General features: G+C 36.8%; 1 protein-coding gene across 1 annotated transcript; it reads right to left on the bottom strand.

Moving 5' to 3' along the window:
* Positions 1-4825: 4825 nt before the first annotated feature.
* Positions 4826-7982, bottom strand: LOC112783806 (uncharacterized). The gene is made up of 4 exons (XM_072210954.1): positions 6414-7982; positions 5814-6059; positions 5412-5708; positions 4826-4834 (listed from the first exon to the last, which is right to left on the bottom strand). The coding sequence occupies exons 1-4, from the start codon at positions 7980-7982 to the stop codon at positions 4826-4828; spliced, it is 2121 nt and encodes a 706-aa protein (XP_072067055.1).
* Positions 7983-21684: the final 13702 nt, after the last annotated feature.

The following is a 21684-nucleotide window of genomic DNA, read 5'->3' on the forward strand; positions in this document are numbered from 1 at the left end:
GAATTTTGACCGGCAGTACCGGCTGAGACCTGTCTGGTACTGCAGCTGAGAAAATTGATTATGAGTAAATAAGATTAAGAAATGAGGAATTATAATTAGGGGAGGTAGAAATATTTGAAGTGCGATTTAGAGCGCTAATCTTAAAGGTTTTGGTCCAAAATTGGGCCAACGGACAAAAATAAGTGAACTGGGCCTAAGTGGGCCCAAGACCCAACATATATAAACATTAGTTATGAGCATTTCAGCTCATTTTGCCCTAAAGAAGGGGTGTTGGGCGCTGAAATTGGGAGAGAGAAGAGAAGAGAGAAAACCCAACTCTCTTTGATCTTCAAACCACCATAACTTGAGCTACGGAGCTCCGATTGACGAGCCGTTTGCGGCCACGCGTCGCTCTTCTCATCCTCTACAATTCTATCTAAGTTTTGTGGTGAGTATTCCATTCATCTCTGTCCAGTTTTCGAAATTCCCCACGGTTACACGTTTTTGGAAAGTTAGTGTTGAAATCTTGTGATTTTGGGTGTTTAGAGATACTCCAACATGGATTCTAAGTGGGTTCTATCCCTACTTCATATGGGCTGAGGTAAGAAGTGCTCAAACCCTTGTGATTTATCATCTTTATGAGCCCTAGGTTGATGTATGTATGTAATATTGGTTATGTTAGTGCATTTGATGGTTTTGGTGCACGATTGGGAGATTGGTGTTGCTTGAGGAGCTTTGGTGAGGCTTGGAACTAAGGTTGGTGGAGACTTCTAAAGAAGAGGCTCAATTGATTTGGCTACAAGAGGTACGGTTTAAGTTTCATTTAAGTACCGTGTGGTGTGATGAGAATTCCTAGGCTAGATGCCCCTAGGATTAAGTTTGGATTGTGTAAATGGTTGGTGCTAATATGCATAGTTGGTATGTAATGTGAATTGATGATTGGGTTGAGAATTGTGTGGCCTTGTATGCTTGGTGTATTGAAAATTTGATATATTGGGTAATGAGTATTGATTTGTGGTTTATGCATTTAAATTGTGAAATTGGGCCGGAGGCCGTGAATTTTGGGCCAGAGGCCGAAAAGAGGTAAGTAAGGTAAGTTGATGTGTGCATTGTATGATGACACAAGTGATTGGATGAATTTCAGATAATGAATATATGAATGATTGGGTTGGTTATTGAATAATGAGGTTTGAGGAGTTGAAGTGTGGAAATTGGTAATTTTGGGTGAAATTGTATAGATGAGGTATGTTTGGTTTTGGTTGAGGTATGTTATGTGGTCATATATGTGATCATGATTATTGATGCCTTGATGGTATGATAATGCATGAGAGATATGTATGTTGTGATATATGTTTGAGGAATGATTGGGGTTGATTTGGGGATGAAACCACGTGATAGTGAGTATGATATTGATCATGTATAATGATGGTTGAATCGAAATAGTATTGTTGGAAATTGGGATGATGAAGGGTGTATGACATGTTGATGTGTTTGTAATTTAGTCATTTGTTTGAAATGGGTAAAAATGGTTATATGGCGGTTTTGTGAATTGTGGTAATGTGTCAATGTGTGAGTCGAGGAGGCTTGACGTTGAATTTGATACATTTCAATTGATTTCAAAGAAAAGGGATGAAATTGGCATGTTTTAATTGATTTTGAAAAGGGTTGGAAATGGTTTGTTTTGAAATGGCACTTTGTGGTTTTTATGAAAAATATGGTTTTTGGGCATACTTTGGTGAGACATAACTTGGAGTACGGATCTCTGTTTTGCGCCAAATCTGTTTAGAAATAAAATGGGATCCGGGATGTCCATGCCGTTCGAAGAACGGATGAAAAATGATTTAAAATGAGGAAGTTATGTCCATTGGAAGATTGGGGTCTAAATCTGTGAATTCTGCAGTTTTTAACTTAGAAAATTTTTAGCAGAATAACCCCTTGCGCGTGGGCGCACTTGGCGCGTACGCGCCGATCTTCCAGAAAGCGCCATCCACGCGTGCGCGTGATGTGCGCGGGCGCGCCGATAGTGCTGCACCCCAATGCCCAGCCATTTTCCAGAGAGTTGTGCCAGAACTGTGCCAGCTTTGTGCCTGGGGCACGAGAGTATCCACGCGTACGCGTGGTTGACGCGTGCGCGTCGATTTGGCAAATTTTTAATCCACGCGTTAGCGTGCATGACGCTTGCGCGTCGATGAGTTTTTAAGGCCATCCACGCGTACGCGTGGAGTACGCGTACGCGTGGCATTGTTTTCATGCCAAAGTTGATGTTTGAGTTTTAAAAGCCAAATCTCATACTTCTAAGCCTCCGATCTCACCCCTTATGTATTAAATCATTATGATATGCCTAGCAATGAGAAAAGAGTTAGGGGATGTGGTAACTTGCGAGTGAAGCAAGGGAAAAGTTATGATGATTATATGAGATATGGAGGATGACGGTAGGAGTACCGTGTATGCCATGAGCCGAAGGGCTATATCTATCGATAAATGGCTGGTTTTTGATTGAACCATGAGCCGGATGACTGAGTTATTGCCGGGTCACGGCAAAGCCATTATTGATTGTGGCTGAGTATAAATGCATATATGATTAATGAATGAATGTGTTAAATGGATAATAGTGGAAGATGTTGAAATGTGATGTGTAACCCCGGGTAGTAGGCAGTGGCGTTGTCCACTTGCTCCGGGTATGAGACGGAAAAGGATGTTTATGATAAATGAGTTAATTATGGAGTTTTGAATGAATGTATTTGTGATACCTGGGTAGTAGTAAGGGTTGTGGTTCGTCCCACTTGCTCCAGGTTAATGTTTGAGATTTGATAACAATGAGGATTGATAATATGAATTGAGATTGAATGAATATATGTTTGAGATACCTGGGCAGTAGCAAGGGTTGTGGTTCGTCCCGCTTGCTCCGAGTTAATGCTTGAAATACCTAGGCAGTAGCAAGGGTTGTGGTTCGTCCCACTTGCTCCAGGTCAGAGATTGTGACGCCTGGGTAGTAGCGGTAGTAGTGGTGAATCCACTCGCTCCAGGTTGAGCTTTTAAACACCCGCCTGGGTAGTAGCCGCAGTAGTGGTTGTTCCGCAAGGGGGTTGTAGCTCAAACCTACTTGCTCCGCAAGGGGTGTTTCTGTCCATGGTTAGCTACCAGGACGTGTCGGGTTGGCTATATAACCGACAGATGATATCATCAGCCATAGGACAGGCATACATCATTTGCATATGTTTGAATTGTTTGGGTTTGCCTATTTGTTTTGGATTTCTATATCATAAATGTTATGTTACCTGATTACGTGCTACTTGTTCTACTTGTACCTTATTTGTGTATTTCTTGTCTGTATTGCTTGTGTTTGAACAACTGAGAGATCCCTCATGATGGTGTTGGTGGATGTTGGGGGCTGTTCTTGATGAGATGAATTAATAATGCGATTGCATAATGATGATGATTTTTGAATGAGATCATTAGAGCCCCCTGGGTAGACGCAGTGATGTGATTTCACTAGCTCCAGGCGAGGGTATGATGTATTGATATAGAGTTGTTGAGACAGAACAACTGGCGATGGTTTTGCTTATGATTTTAAGTCTGATTCGTGTAAGAATCAGCGAGTTGGGAAATATGTGTAACATGAACTAGATTTAGTATCCCCTTACGACAGATGCCTATTCATGGATTAGTGAGAATCTAGGCTGGATACTTGGAGAAAAGGAGTTTAGGATGCTTAGTGAGTTTTTATTGCAGTGCATTGTATTTATTTGGCACTTTTACCGTACTGGGAACCCATGGGCCCGGGGTTCTCATTCCGTATATATCTCTTGTTTTTCAGATACAGGTCCAGGTGCTCAGAAGTGAGCTGTGGTTTGTCTGAGAGCCGGCGAAGATCTTTATTTTCTCTACTTTGTGTTTTGCTTAGAATCTCTCCACCTTTGTTTTGAAGATATTATATTATGTGTTGAACTCTTTTGGAACTTGCCTATAGAGGCTCTTATGTTTCATTTGGGAGAGATTAGGATGTTCTGTTGTCAACTACTTTCATACTGTACCCTAGCCGGCCTAAACTTCGCGGGTCGCGACTAGTGGCTATTTACTTATGTTATATATATCTATCTGTTATCTATCTCTTAATCTCCTTTATGCCTTGTCCATATATCGCTTTCGGCTTCACGTTTTATCTTTTCGTTGTCGAATCGCTCTGATACGTCTTCGCGATTTTATTTCTACTCTTTTCAGGCTTCTCAATTAATACTCCTTTCGAAATTACCTATGTTTATATATTAAAAATCCACCTGAGAGTCGTACCACCGTAATATCATTGACTTATGACTCGAGCATAAGGATTTGAATATTAGGGTGTTACACATGAAATAGAGTGCCTTTGACGTAGCGAAGAATGCGAAGAACTGCCGCATAGTGAGTAGTACGAGGAGCTGACAAAAACTGGCTAAGGACATGAACTGGATAGGCAATGCCTGGTCGGGTGACAGTCAAGTAGACGAGACCGCCAACCAACTGTCGATAGAGAGTCGGATTATCCAAAATAGTGCCATCCATAGGGGTAAATCGAACATTAGGCTCAATAGGAGTAGACTCAGTGCGACTATCTGTAATTCCAGCGCGAGCAAGAAGATCTGAAGAATATTTAGCTTGAGAGAGATAGATTCCATCATCTGTGGAGATGACCTCGAGACCAAGAAAATAGCTCAGAGAACCAAGATTTTTCATCTCAAAGGTACGGTGAAGTGAGGCCTTGAGATCAGAGATACCATCAGCATCATCGCCAGTAATGATCATATCATCAACATACAAAAGTAGAAGGACAACTCCACGTTCGCTTTTACGAATGAAGAGAGCATTCTCATGAGGACTAGAAGTAAAACCAAGACTACATATGGTAATGCTGAACTTGTCAAACCATTCACGAGGAGCTTGCTTAAGTCCATAAAGTGCCTTGCGAAGGAGACAAACCTTACGAGAAGGACAAGGATATCCCGGAGGTGGTTTCATATAGACTTTCTTTTTCAAGTCCCCATTAAGAAATGCATTCTTCACATCCATCTGACCGAGAGACCATTTTTTAACCGCAGCAATGGCAAGGAGAGCTCTAACAGATGTAAGGCGAGCGACAGGAGCAAAAGTCTCTTCATAATCAATACCATACTCTTGCGTGCAACCTTGAGCAACCAAGCGTGCCTTATAACGGTCAATAGAACCATCAGAGCGAGTCTTGATCTTGTATACCCATCTACTGCCCACAACTTCCTGATCAGAAGGAGGATCAACTAAATCCCAAGTGTGTGCTTTTTCAAGTGCCTGTATTTCTTCCTGCATTGCTCTTTGCCAATTTGGATTTGTGGAGGCTTCTCTAAATGACTTAGGTTCATGTTGATGAAGATAGTAGAAAAGGAATGATAATCAAGAAGATGAGGAGGTGGATTCCTTACCCGAGAAGAACGAGTGGGAAGAGGAGGCATGACGGTAGGAGCGGGATCGCTGTCCGGACTGGAATCATCGGGAGATGGAGAAGGCGGAGGAGCAGGAGCCTCGAGGGGTGGACTTGGAGTAGACCTTGTAGTATCATCACTAGGAAAGAGATCAACATTTGAGTTAGTAAAAAATGGTGATGGAGTAGAAGGAATGGACTCAAAAAAGGAAAAACTAGAGAACATGTGATGCTCCCAGAAGACAACATGACGAGATATACGAATACGACGAGAGATAGAATCCCAACAATGATAACCCTTATGTTCAGAAGCATAACCAAGAAAACAACACATGCGAGCCCGAGGTTCAAGCTTATTGTGTTCATGAGGCTGAAGAAAAACAAAGCAGACACAACCAAAAACATGGAGGGAACTGTAATCGGGAGAAGTACGATAAAGACGTTCAAAGGGAGTAGTGTTACCAAGAACAGAAGAATGGAGTCTATTAATAGCATGAACAGCAGTGAGAACAGCTTCACCCCAAGCACGCTCAGGACAGGAAGAGGAAATAAGCATCGCACGGACAGAGTCAAGAATATGACGGTGTTTACGCTCAGCTCTGCCATTTTGTTGAGAGGTACCAGGACAAGAAAACTCGGACAAAGTTTCCTGCTCAGCGAGAAAATTTAAAAGTTTGGAGTCATGATATTCCATAGCATTATCACGTCAGAAAACTTTAATGACCTTTGAAAACTGAGTTCGAACAATAGTGGCAAAGTTAATGTAAATCTGAGGCAACTCACAACGATTAGTCATCAAATAAACCCAAGTAAAACGTGAATAATCATCAATAAAGACGACAAAATATCGAGCCCCTCCCATAGAAGCGGTGGGAGCGGCGCCCCAAACATCAGAATGAATAAGATTAAAAGGAGAGCATGCAATAGAGGAATTATTACTAAAGGATAAGGCAAGTTGTTTTGCAGTGCGACAAAAAATGCAATCTAAAGACTTATTTGGAACTTGACTTAAAACAACTGTAGATATAAGAGGACGCAATTTCCCTAAGGAGCTATGGGCAAGACGACGGTGCAACAAGTGAAGAGTAGATGGAGAGGAAGCAGCACAGAGATTTGTAGAGGGAACATGAAGGTTCTCGAGCTCAAATAAGCGTCCGACCTTACAACCAGTCCCGATGATCTTTTTCATTCGACGATCCTGCACACGACAACCAGAAATAGAAAAAATGACATCAAAACTAAGTTCAACAAGCTGACCGACAGAGAGAAGATTAAAATTCAATTTTGGAATAAAATAAGCATTAGAAATATGAATATTGGACTGTGAAATAATCCCATGATGTGTTGCATGCAAGAGGGAACCATTAGCAGTGTTGACAGAAGGTGCATTTATAGTGGGAGACAACGACGAAAAAAGATGACGCTGAGGAGACATATAATTGAAACAACCAGAGTCAAAATACCATTTAGAATTACCTGGAATGGTGGAAAGAGTAGTGGGGGTATTACCAGAAAAATAGAGAAGTTGCTTAAGAAGGGTTTCAATATCTGATGGAGAGACAAAAGGTGTGTTGAGAGATGTGGAAGAGGTGGACTCAGTAGCAGCAGCAGTAGAGGCAGGCACATGCGTAGAGTTGTTGGGACGATGTTGATACTTGTTCTGATCTGAACGTGGTGGTCGAGTAGGACAGGTAGCAATCAAGTGACCCGAGAGCTTACAATAATGGCAGAACAGTTTCGGGCAGTTGGAACCAATGTGGCCTTTTTGTTTGCACTTACGACATTCAATAGAAGGATAGTCAGAGAAGGAATGCTCAGGCCGGTTATAGTTACGACATATTTTGCCCTTTCTGTCGGTGGCAGCAAAGACAGTTTCACTTTTGGAACGAAGCAATCCCAAGCGCGTTTCTTCAGACTTGAGATGAGGAAGAGCATCTTCAAGACTAAGCAAGGGATTCTGATGAAGAAGAGAAGCCCTGACCGGCTCATAGTCATCAGTAAGTGCCATCAGAAATTGGATGAGACGTGTCCGGTTCCGATAATCCTCATATGCCTTAGCATCAGTGGGATCTTGAAGAACAGGCTCACAAGAGGTCAACTGATCCCAAATAATCTCCATCTGAGCAAGAAAATCAAAAACTGCTTGGCCACGTTCTTGCTTAAGGCTATGAAGTTCCTTAAGCAGTTGGTACTGATGAGAGAGATCAGAAATAGTGTAACGTTTCGCCAAATGATCCCATACCTCTTTAGCAGTTTCAAAACGCCCAAACTGTAAATGAATGCCAGGAGTAGAAGTGTTGCGAAACCAAGTGATAATCTGATGATTTTTACTATCCCAATCTTTCAATTTCTCTGCATATTCCTTCTCCTTCTCAGCATCCTCCTTGGATTTGGAGGCACCATCTTTGGATTGGTCAGTCACAGTTGGCTTAACAGGATAGGCAATATCACCAGTCACATATCGCCATAATTTTTGCCCTTTAAGAAATTCTCGCATAGCTTCAACCCATTGTGCATAGTTGGAGCCATTAAGGATAACAGAGATAGGCTGAAAGACATCTGGCTTTTCCATAGTAATAGAAGAAATAGCAAAGGGAAGAAGAAAAATTGCAAATTTGGGGCAGAAAATGAAAAAACGGAGCGCGAAAATGGAAAGAGCTCACCAAAAAACCTTAGGGAGGGTCCCACTTGTCCGCCACATCAGCGCCACGTCAGCCAGACGATGACACGTGGCGGCACCTGAGAGGAGGGAGAGAGCCACGCTGGCGGGGAGGTGCAGCGCGGGTCAGGAGCAGGTCAGGTCGAGCCGTGCGCGGGTCGGTGGATCCAAGGAGAGCTTCCTTGCGACACGTAGCAGAACGAGAAGCGTACGATCGGAACCAAGATCAACGGCTGCTGAAAACTGGAGGGCGAGGAAGGCTGGCGTCGCGACACGTGGTAGCACCAGGAACGTCCGATCGGCGCCGAGATCTACGGCTGCTGAAGCTTCTGGAAGGAGAAACACTAATGACGGGCAGCAACTTTTCGACGGCGCGTGAGGGAGCGTCTGGTGGCTGACGGCGGCGATCTTGGCGGCGTTAGAAAGCTGACGACAAGAGGAACATGATGATGCCGGAGGTGACAAACCAAAGCGTCGAAAACAGATCGAAAAACAAGGGAAAAGAGGCACGGTCGGAGGGAAAAAAAACAAGGCTATGAACAAAAATTCATGGAAAAAAAAACTTTAGGCTCTTGATACCATGTTAGAACCAAGAGACTGAGAGAGTAATCTGAAAAGTGTATTATTCAATGTGATGAAAGGTACAATATACAGGGGGTATTTATAGGTGCTAAATGAATCAAAGTAATAAAGACATAGAATCCTACAATTAATGTACAGATATACTATATAAATATAGATGATACTAATTGATCTAAATTGATTCTAATGATTATTCTAATGATTCTCTAACACTTCACATCCCACCTAAGCTTGAAGGCCAGGATGATTATGAGAGGGCGGAGAAGGATCGACTCATTTTGACCTTTGATTGGGACAAGGTCCTGGAGGTGATAGCCCAGTCGGACAGCACATGGATTTATGGTACTCAAAAATTGGGCCCAAATCTATTGCCATCAAGTACCTAACTATTGAGGCCCGAGTATGGCATCAGATCCTCTCTAACTATTTGATGCCAAGTACCTATGAGACCGAGATCACAGCAGATATGGCGGTTTTTATCTGGTGTGTTTTGGAGGGTAAACAGATGTACCTTCCAAGACTCGTCAGGAAGTACATTGGACTAGCTCACATTATGGGCAACCTAACCTTCCCTTGCTTGAACAGTCGGTTAGCTCTGAGGGCCGAGGTTGTTTGGGAGGACGCTGATGAGAGACCTACAGTCGCCGGAAGCAAGAAGATCATACCTGATGGCGACTGGTACAAATCTTAGCTATCCACCAGATGCAGAGGGTGCAGCCAGGGATCCACTTCAGCACCAGCACCTAAGCAGTCACAACCAGCAGCAGCACCACCATCACCATCATCACAGCCGATCCATCATCTTGTCCAGAGACTCTTCGAGGAGATAACCCGCTTGGAGCGTCGCTGGAAGTGGCGCTATGGGAATATCAAGCGTTAGAACTGGAATTAGGACCTGATGATCAAGGAATTAGACACCCCCTCAGAGCATTGCGGTGAAAAGGAGCAGAATCCACCAGTTGAAGGTGGAGACGAGTAAAGCTCCAACTTGTTTTGTTTGCACAAAGGACCATGCATATTTTTAAGTGTGGGGAGGTCGAGCGACAAGATCGGCTGTTGGGTGATAATTTTTCCTTCCAAACACTTGTTTTTTTATTTTCATTATACTTTTTGGTGATAATTTTTCCTTCCAAACACTTGTTATTTTATTTTCATTATACTTTTTAGTTATTTGCTAGTATTTTGATACTTTGAGTACCTTTTAAATTATTGCACTTTTTATTTTGATTTGTATATATTTTAAATATCTTTCCAAGTTTTAGCATATTTTTCTTCTTGCATATGGTATATATATATAGCATTGTACCATTACACACACATAATAACTTTAGTCAAAATAATTAATTTTCAAAACATTTATTTAAAGGCATTCCATTGATTTGAGTTAAAAAATTTTATTGAACTTGCTTGAAAATTATTGTGGAACATAAATGATTGTTAGAACACACAACCAAGTGATATTTGAGCTTTTATGTGTGGTTGAATTATATTAACCACTATTTTTATTTTTGTGCGTTATTCTCTTTCTATGATTGTAATATTTGACTTGTTTAATTTTTTATGTCAAATATTTTGTGTATGAATGCATTTACATTATTGAGGCCTTTATTTTATTTAGCTCACTTATCCAAATGGCTTTACCCTTTTATCTACCATTGTTAGCCAATATTGAGCTTATTTAATACTCTTTTGTTCTTAATTTTAGCACAATACTACTTCTAAGTAAAAAACAATAATTGTTCTTAGTTTAGATCTTTGTTTGGACTAGTGAGAGTGTGCATCATCTAAAGTGTGAAAAATTTTGAAAATATTGGTTAAGAAAAACGGGTATTTTGCATTTTTTGTTGAAAATCTTGAAAATTGAGTACATACTCATGCATTGAATGTTGAACCATATGCATTAATCTTTATATATATATATATATATATATATATATATATATATATATTATCTTATTGAAAAAAAGAGAGTTTGAAAAAAAGACAAAAAGAAAAAGAAAAAGAAAAATGAGAAAACAATAAAAAAGGGGACAAATGTTATCCCAAAAAAAGTTTGAGAAATAACTGCATATGTGATATGAATTAAAAGAATGCATGAGTGTGAAAAAAAGGAATAATAGGTAGTTAGATTTTGCATTTGAGTTGAATAGGTTGTCATAGATTAGGTGGGAGTTTAAGTTAATCAAAAACTCAATTTCAAGCCACTTAGACAAATACAATTTTACCATGACTCTAACCCATTACAACCATTTAAAAGTCCTCATGATACTTATATGTATGCATTGAATAATTGTTGATTATTAGATGAAAAATAAGTCTTCGAAAGTAAGATTAGAAGAGAATTGACTGAATCAACCGTATACACTTGAGCGATTAGAGAGTATACACATCCGGCGAGAGATTTAATTGCTCAATTCTATATTTTTACCTTTTATTATCTATTATCTTGCAAGTTATTATATCTTTTAGAACTTAAATTGATTTATGAGGATTGCATTGATTGCTATATTGAGTTAGCCCCTATACATATGTTTTTTTGAAAATTGATTTGTTTTGATCAAGTAGATACTAATAGATACAAGTAGATAGATAGATAGACAGATATAGATAGAATAGATATAGATAGCTTGCTTTTAATAAGTGTGAATATCCCTTGATCTTGTCTTTTTTTATGTTTAGCATGAGAAGATGCTATTATTTAAGTACAGAGAGGTTACTGAATCCATATTTTATGATGAATTTTGGATTGAAAATAGTAGAATTTATCAACTTATCTTGCATTTATTCATTGAAATTGCATGTTTTTGTGAATTTCTCTTAATTGTGCTTAATTATGAAAAAAATAATTTATGCTTTAAAATTGCTAAATTTAATTCACTTTTATCTCATTTGATGCCTTAATATGTTTGTTTAAATGATTTAAGGTTTAGAAGGCAAGAATGATTTGAAGAAATGGAGAAAAGGCATGTAAAAGTGGAGGAATTATGAAAAATTGAAGTTTTGAAAATTTGTCCAGTTGTGCGTATTAGCAGCACATGATTTACTTAAGTAAACACGTGGATCGCGATTTCAGGCCCATTTTTTGTCTAATCCAACTTATTTCTTATGCATATGGAGGCAAGATTCAAGGAGGATCAAGCAAGTAGTGTAAGTAGTATAGTAGTAGTTTAGGACGATGTTTTAGGTAGAATTCTAGAGAGAGACTCCAACTTCTCTCTAGAATTTAGAGTTTTTTAGTTTAATTTCTTCTTAGTTTTAGATTTTGATAATTGTTTTAGTTAATTTTCTTTATATTTTCATGCTCTAATATTTTAATTCTCTTAGTTTTATTTGTTAGCTTCTCAATTTTGATTAATTTTAGTTATTGAACACTTATTGAATTTTTGTTTTCTTTAATGTAATTTTGATGTTTTTCATATTATTGTTGCTTAATTGAATTATTATTATTGCTTTCTTATTTTGGTATTTATAGATTTTATAATTCATGCAATTTACCATACTTTTTTTATGCATTCCAAGTATTTGTTAAAATTTCTTTCTTAGTTTTAGAGTAAATTTTTGCAATCTTGATTTGGAATTGAAGATTTAGGTGACCTTGAGTTATTGATGTCCAATATTGATTGGTAATTTAGGGTTGTTAGTTAGTTTTATTTCTATTAACACTAGTCTTTCAATAAGTTTAATTAGTGAGTTGGCTAGGACTTGTAGATTAAAATTAATTATGCATATTTGACTTTCAACAAGATGCCTTTTAGCATTTAAAATCTGTTTGCTCTTTATTTTCTTCTAATTTAATTTCTTGTCAATTACTTTTAAAACCTCTTTTTCTCATAACCAATGATGTGCACACTCACTACAATTCTTTTGAGAGACGATCCAGGATTTAAAACTTCCGATTTTATTGAATTGAATTTGTGACAAATAAACTAAACTCTGATTTGGATTAGGGGTGGCAATGGGGCGGGTAGGGGTGGATTTTCGCCCTATCCGAACCCGCCCCGCTTCTACCCGTAGGTAGTAAAAAGTTAAATTCTAATCTGCTCTTGCGGTACAGCCCCGCCCCTACTTGTCCCTATAATTATTAAAATCCAACAAATAAAATTAAATTTTAAAATTTATATAACCATCATTACATACATAATATAAATTAAAGTGAAAATTTAAATACGATACAATATTATTAATTATTTTATATATATTACATATAATATATATTAAAAATATATATATACCGGGGTAGGTCTAACCTAAACCCCGCCCCGCCCAAGAACCCGTCCCGTTAAAAAATCTGCCACCCCTGGTCATTTGTTAGTTTGAAACTATACTATTGACGAGATTCTTTTTGAGAAATTCTGAACCGATGTTTGACCCGTGTCAAACAAGTATGACAAGTAGTACAATTAGCAATTAACAGGATGTCAATTAGGCAAGCCAAATAATTATGCAGACCCAAGCAAATACAAACAAATATAATATGATGCATGCCTGTCGTACTAACCGTGAGCTCATATGTCGGTTAAATTGTCAGAACTCGACACATCCGGTAGCTAACCCAGACATTATCTCTCAATACAAAGAAAATCCTCAACCTTCCAATCAGAGAGAGACTGTGACGTAAAGATAGGGAATCATTAACCTAACTCGTTCATACCACAACCAGAAATTGAATCGGAGGAAATTCTCAACCTTCTCCATTCAATTCCCCGATGTAACAATAAAGGAAATCCTTAACTCCACTTGTCCACCGCAACAAGAGAGAGAATCATCAACCTCAACTTATCTATAGCAGCAAAAGAGAGAATCCTCAACCTCAACTTGCCTATTCGTGAGCGGGACAAAGTCACCGTCCTCACAACATCAATCAAATTCTCATTTCAAATCGTAATCAAGATCAAAGTCAAAACCGCAATTATATATAATCATATTTCAATCAAACCTCATCATAATCAGAATTCATCATGTTCACATATATAGATGTATAACCAGAGGGAATCTTCAACCTCCCCACCAATTCATTATCAATGTATCATACTTAGATTCATTAACCCTAATTCCTTATTAACTTATCAATTCCATCTTTTTATGAGCAGGGTAACACCACCGTCTTCACTGTAGGCGGGAAGAACCACTATTCCCGTAGCAATTTCATCGATTAACCAAGTGTTTATCTGGGAATAATTCGATTTAATTTATTATATTTTTTTCTAGTGTATTCAAAGCTTAATTATTAGTTATTAGACTTCACACGGGGTTAAACATGGGTTATAAACATGTTGAGAAGATTAAATAGTTCAAAAATAGTATTTTGGCCAAAATTTAGTTATGCGTACGCATGTCTTGTGCGTACGCACAAATCCGAAATCATGCATATGCATCCATGATGCGTACATGCAAAATCCACCACTTTTCAATTCTATTTTCCATTTCATGCGTATGCATGACCCATGTGAATGTACAAGATTCAGTTATCCTAAAAAATACCACTCTGCCTAATTTAGTTTTCACCCCTTTTTCAAATATAAAAAATTTTTGCTACAAAATTTTATTTTTATCCATTCTTATATGGTTATAAAGCTCTCATTATTATCTTTAATTCAAGACAAGTTTCATCAAATTTTAAACTCCAAGCGCCAAGTTATTCCCCATCAAAATTGGTCAAAGGCTCATTTTTACCAAAATCTGCATAATGTCATTTTAACCAAATTCACTAATTTACTTTATTCCAAACTACCACAACCCATCACTAAATACTATCAACACACATTTATCAATACTCAATCACCTTCTAATCATTCAAGCTCAATTAACCCAATTCCCTCTCATATAGCATAAACCATCAAAATGCACATTCACAACAACAATCACAACTCATCAATTATCAATCCAAACTCATTATCTCAACTATAATTAGCCACACGGCACTTATACACTTATCATAACTTACCAAATAAGAAATACCTCACTCTATCACAGTCTTAGTCCCAAACTCTCACATCAATAATCATAATAGGCAATTAAATCACACCATTATAATTATGCACACATACATATACATATATTCATAGCATAATTCAAACTATCATCCAATCAATTAATCACTACAACAATCAAATATACCAATTTATGAGACTTACTTGATCACCCAAAAATATAATTTTCATATTGATATCGATTTATAATAATTTTTGGTAATAAAATAGTTTTAAGAAAAACTCTTACCTTGTTGACGGTAGTTTCCAACCTTTGAATTTCGTTTACAATCCAACCCAAGCCTCAATTAAAGTTCCACATGCCAAACTAAGCATTCAATTCCGCACCAAATCAATCCAAGCACTCAAGCAACACTAATTACATCAAATGTATCATTAGAGATATCCTAGCAGCATGGAAACACATAACTAGAGCATGCGATAAAGCATGGTCAGTCCATCCCCAGGCTCTACCAAGGACGAACTGCTCTGATACCATTTGTAACAACCCAACTTCTAGCACGTCATGACTAATGCTAGCCACCAGGCGTTACTACACGGCTTTCCCTAAAGACTCTAGACTTTATATTATATATATATATATACATATGAGCTTGTAGCGCTAATCGAGATCGCGTGTCAGAAGGCTCATTTAGTAAAATACTAGAAAATATAGTAATATCATACATATATGCTCGAAGGCTCATTTAGTACATCATAATTCACACCAAATTACATCGTTGCTTATTCATGAAAATATTTACAGATTCCATATTTATAATAAGAGGCCTCGACTCACAAGATTCACTGTAGTCTGGGACCCATTCTAACTTGTTTATATAGGTATTTATAAAAGCACCTAACCCTCTAAAAGTCTATACAAAGCGAGGGCAAAGACAACTACTACCACTGCTACTATTATAACTACTGCTGGTCATTGATCCCTGGTAGCTGAAGAAACACGGAAGTGCTATGTGAAAGTAAAAGAAGTCGTTCTAACCCTCCGGTAATGCTACTGCTACTCGCTAGTCCCAAAACTGGAAACTCAAAGAAGATCTCGCCGGTTTGCATCTGCGAAATGGGAAAGTAAGGACTGAGAACCTAAGGTTCCCAGCAGGGTACTTCACAAGAAAATCTAAGGGGTTCCACAGCCTAAGTCTAAGACTTTGCGCAGTTAGGTCGGTAAGTTACATAAACAATCACAGAATAGTAACCAAACACGGAATACAAGAAGCAGAGACAAAATACAATCACAGATACAACTAAGCAATCACAAACATAGAGAATGCAGCCAACAAGTATGATGCATGCTTGGTCCTATGCAGGCCATGAGCTCATGTGTCGGTTGACTACCCGCAACCCGACGTTACCTAGGAACTAGTCCTAGATATGGTTTCCCAATTGCGTCCGTCCTTGTATACGTGTCGATGTGGTTAAGCATACCACCAGTCTGTGACAACAGGCAATCGTCGCAAAGCTTGACGCCATAATATACGCACAAAGGGGAAACATAGTTTTAGCAGTCTGTGGTTAATACCCGCCTCCAAATAACCTCTAGCACCTTGGGATTTACGGTTCTTTTTTCGCAGCACATCTCAATAAACTTTATCTCTAAGGGACTTCTCTGCCCTTCTTTTTAAATAAAATTTGTGCCCGGTCTTTTCTTAAAATTTCTCAGCCTTGTCACATATTTTAACATTTTGTTCATGAAATTTTTGTACATTTCCAATTTTACCTTTTTTTTGTATATAACTTCATTTTTCTAGTTTTCTTTAAGTTTTTAGTGACGCTTTCACCACTAGAGTTATTACTTGACCATTTTATTCTCATATATATTTTTTTCTAATAGACATTTTCTCTTTCATTGAGTTAATTAATTATTTTTAATTTGACTTTATGCCTAAAATTACTAATATGCTCCTAAGTACTCTAATTTTACCATTTAACCATATTTAGCATCAAAATATTATCAAGTTAATCCTAATATTTTTCTATGACCAAATTATTCATAATATTTTTAATTAATATCAATTCTACCCTTAGGGACCTAAAAGATCATTTTACCCTTTATTAATTTATTTACTTATTCTAGTTACCACTTTTTACCCTTTTTTTTAAATAACTCATTTTAATTTTCAAAAATTTGAGATTTTACAATTTAGGCTTAAGCTTCAGTTTCGAATTAAAATTGATAGGCCTTGGTATTATTTCTTTAGCTTGAGGAGTATTAGTCACTGTGGGGTTAGGATCATCAGTTGCTTTGCTCACACTGTGATATTTGACTTTGTTTACTCTCCAAAATCGCTTATTCGGTCATCAAGGTACACCATAACCTCCTACCCTTCTAATATCTCAGGTGATAAAATTTTATGTTCAATGTAAACATCAATAACACTATCATTTTTTTTCACCAAAAAATACATCTCCTTCAACTCATTATCAGAGTTTAAACGTCTCAATCCCACTTTCAGACTCCTTTCTGTCACAAGCCACCACACTTCCTTCACTTTATCATAATCTAATTCATTGACATAGTTTCTCAGATAGAACACATCCAACATGTCCACATCAACCTCATCCAAAGAGTGCTTGTCAAGAGAATAAACCAACCTTCCATCATTACTCTTTTCAAAATTTTTTCATGATAAAACATTATATATAAAACTACATCCATGTGCATCATAACAAAACAAGAAAAAACTTAAAACACATGCAACTAACAAACAAAAATAAATACATTACACCATCAGAAATAACTCCTATTTCATTCAACAAAAATAGAGCATTCAAACCCTGTTCGAACATATCAAATCATGAACAACAAAAACTCAACAATATATTATTCCCAAAAAATTCTAAATGCAAACGAAAAGAATAACTTAAACAACCCCTCAATGGAAGAGTGATAAATGAGCCAAAAAAATATTGACCTTGAAGATAGCTTAAATAGCTTCCCGCCCTTTGCTTCAATAGCTCTCCAGGAGACTTCCTTCAACTTTCGCGCAAAGAAACGGAAGAAATTGATGACGAAGCAGCGCTGGCCTAATCTATCGCCATTGTCTCTGGCTATGGAGGTGACGAAACGTTGATGTCAGAGAGAACATAAGAAAAAGATGTAGTGAATGATCAACCCTTCACCCAAATAACTATTTTATTCCACTAAGACCAAAACGGCGACGTTTTAATTTCAAAACGCTTCAGCCGTAAAATGACGTCATCCCACTCATCCTAGGTGATAGTAAATGTGCTACATCAGCAAGTCAGTTGTTAACTCACGCCGAATTAGCGTGAAAGGCCAGTATGTTGTCTAGAACATAATTTTGGAGTCTAAAATAGTGTAATTATAATTTTAGAGGCTAAATTAATGTACAGTCTAAATATGAAGAACCATTTTGAAAATTTAATTAAATTTAGTCACTACAATACGAGTGTGACCTCATTGGTTGCAAAAAAAACATTTTTGGTCAAAACATGGTGGACCATTGGTGCTCCTTAAATACAATTTTGGTGCGACATAATTTAACCGCAAGAAGAAATTGCGCATTAGATCATGTAGAACCACATAGTGGTGAACATAAGTACCTATTATTGTTGGTTTATTTTATTTTATACTAAGACGCTTGATATGAACTATAATTATGGCTTTTCCAATGAAAACTGTGTTATAAAGTGAAGGTTTCTTTGGTGGGAAGCGTGCTGATAGATATAGATAGATGGATCTGAATAACTGAGTGACCACGCAGACGCGGTTTTGTGCTTTTAAACTTTTTTGGTCACTTCAACAGTTCAACTTTTCTTCCTATTCCTCTTTCAGAATCACACATTTAACCTTACAAAACCATAAAAATAATTTTTGGTGTATCCAAAATCAATTTATCGATTGAAAAATAGTTTGATATTGATGCACATTTTGCAAAATCATCTTCTTATATATATTTTTCAAAGCATCGTTCACATCATTAATATAAAAAATAATTATTTTTATTAATATTAGTCAAGTACAACATTTTATGTTATTTTTAAATATTAAAAATAAAATATATATTTTATTTTTTCCAAAAATAAAATAATAAAAAAATACATTGGTTGCAATTTACATACATTTTATAGAATTTATTTTTCATATAGATGGTAAATTGATGTATTTATCGAATATTAACAATTAAGATATTTTGTACATTTGTGGATAAACTAAATACATAAGAAACATGTAGCATAGCGCCCTTAGCGTTTATCAAAAGTTCGTCGGAAACGTAAAAGCTCCCCAGTAACACGCAGAAGTGTGCTGCGGCAAAAATTCCAACCAGTTTTCGCAAAGATTTACGCAGACAACTCCCAAGCAACACGCAAGAGCGGTGTGTTGCAGCAGATAGAGATTTCAACCAACTTTCGCAGAGATTCGTCACATGTTTTTAAGGAGTTACAAAAAAATTTTCAACACTGAGAGAACATGTTAGACTTGTGTCTGCATACAGGGACAACTCCTATCTCCGAGAACAAGTAACGCAAAGTTGAAGCTCTTTAAATTAAGCTTAACCCCCCTGTTGCATTGCAGAGTGAAAATTCAAAGTGGGAGAAGAGAGAGATTTTTAGAGGGGAGTTCTACGACAGCAAAGAAGAGATTAGTAGTTTTTTGAAAAAAAAATAATTATAGATAAAAAATTATAAATTTGTATTAATAAAAAATTGTAGATAATTGTACGGTACTCAGAGAACATATTATCAATTATTTGGATCATTAGGTATATGTATGTCGATAAATTCAACTTTTTTGTATTTAAATTTTTTAATTTTAGTATTGTTATGTTATTTAAATTTGTAATTATTAAATTTAATAAGTAATATAAATATTAAACTATTTTCAGATAATATTTTTATTTTTTCGGTATAATATTATTTTATTTTATATTTGTAATTAATAAACAAAGAAGTATAATTAATAAATAATTATTTTTTATAATCTTCATTCATTTAAACTAATATGTATATTTAACGAATAAATATATTTTTGTTATACCAACCCAACAGAAATCTTATGGTTTGTAAACTTGATCCAACGGAGACGTGAAATCCGATGGTAGAAGATGCCTTACGAGTAACAAGATTCTACTATGTTTCGAGAATTGGGGTGATCAGAGGATATTACCCCTTACTATCAGCTCTCGTGGAAAGGTGGAGACCGGAGGCTCACACCCCTTTGTTTTAGCGGTGGGTGAGGTTACCGTTATATTGGAGGACGTGACTCATATATTTGGCTTACCGATTAATGGAGAGGTTGTGAGCGATTGAACAAATAGCAGTCATGACCTTTTGCAGAGCCATAGCATCGCGATTTTTCAGCAGCGAATCTGCTGTGAATAGTTCCTCTAAATCTTATATAAAGGTGCAATGGGTTCGCCATATCAGAGATGCAAAGCCGTTGGACACTTTGGAATCTATTCAGAGATATGTAAGATGCCAGATTTTCTGTTTGTTGGGTTTGACCCTATTCATGGATAAGTCGACGGCCTATGTCCACCCGAAGTATCTACCGTTACTCCACGAGTTTCAGCGGATCCACACTACAGTTGGGGGCATCATGTCTTGCGCATCTTTACAGTGCATTGTGCCGTGAATCATGGAATGATTGCAAGGAGATAGATGACCCTCTTAATCTTTTGTTTGTTTGGACATGGGAGCGAATGTCGTGTATTACGCCTATTCCGAGATAGCACCTTTCAGCAGCTGACGTACAAGTTGCTCGGAGGTAACAATTCCTATTTTAGTTGTGTATTCTATTGACGATGCATATTTGATTGACGGCACAATTTTTATTTTTTTAATGTTATGTGTTGCAGGTGGAGTCATTCCTCAGGATCCACAGCATGGTTATCAAAGACCACAGCGATATTTAGGCAAAAAATAGACTACATGGATGAAGTTAATGGTTTTGCTTTGTGTGTGTTAATATCCAACATGAATATTAAGTTTCTAATTTTCTAATAATATATTGCAGTTTGTCTGGCGATTGTACAAAAGATTGATCATACCTGACGAGCTACATGGACACCTTGAGGTGTGTGACACCGTTGCTCTGTTATTGTCGTTCGAGTGTATTGAGTGGCACCCTATGAACTGAGTGATACGTCAGTTCGAATTTGCACAACCCACCCCAGAGCTAGCGAAAGTCATTAGACCGAAAGAGCATTGCATCACTCTTCGCAGAGTGTAACTTCATGACCGAAAAATTTTACATGTGACATGGATAGAGGAATGAGGTAACCGCCGTAACACTCGGTTGCGAGATCTGCACCCACTTTCGACTTGGGATTTTAGACCATCGGCTGAGTACCATGATTGGTATGTGGTTCGTTCGGAGTAATGCTGAGATTGTCGGAGCAAGTTTCTCAGTCACCAACACCTTAGTCACTAGCATAGTTATCAGAATCGAACCGATAATTAACCTGGTCAGACTACTGGATCACCAGATCACTAGTTCAACCGTTAGGTTATAAGTTGAACCGGTTGATCCAGTCATAATTAAATAATTATATAAAATTTATTTTTTTATAATAATTTTTTATATTAAATTAACTTATTTTAAGATTTCAATAATTCATTAATTAATTATATTAATAAAATATATATTGAAAAAAATTAATATTTATAAATATTATATAATTATCAATAATAAAAATATGATATGATTAAAAATATTTTTGTTTATCTTTTTAATTTAGTGATATTTAACAACATTTAATGTTTTCTTTTAATAATTATGTAAAATTAAAAAAATAATTAATTTAAGTGAGTAAATATAAAATAAAAGATTCAATTAAATTAAATTAAATATATACACTACTCATCAGGATAAAAAGACAAAAGGATAAAAAAAATTTAAATTTTGCTTGACTAAAAAGAATTAATAAGATGAAGTTATTAATTAGGATATGTCTAATAAGTTACAATATATTTATAAAAAGGCACATATATAACTAAGGAATATCTTAACCTGGTGGTTGCAAGGACTTTTATGTCCTGGTAGTCCCAGCAGGGTTTAGAAATTAAGTTTTGTAATTATTATT

Source organism: Arachis hypogaea, chromosome 13 (assembly GCF_003086295.3).
Source record: "Arachis hypogaea cultivar Tifrunner chromosome 13, arahy.Tifrunner.gnm2.J5K5, whole genome shotgun sequence".
Taxonomy (NCBI): Eukaryota; Viridiplantae; Streptophyta; class Magnoliopsida; order Fabales; family Fabaceae; genus Arachis; species Arachis hypogaea.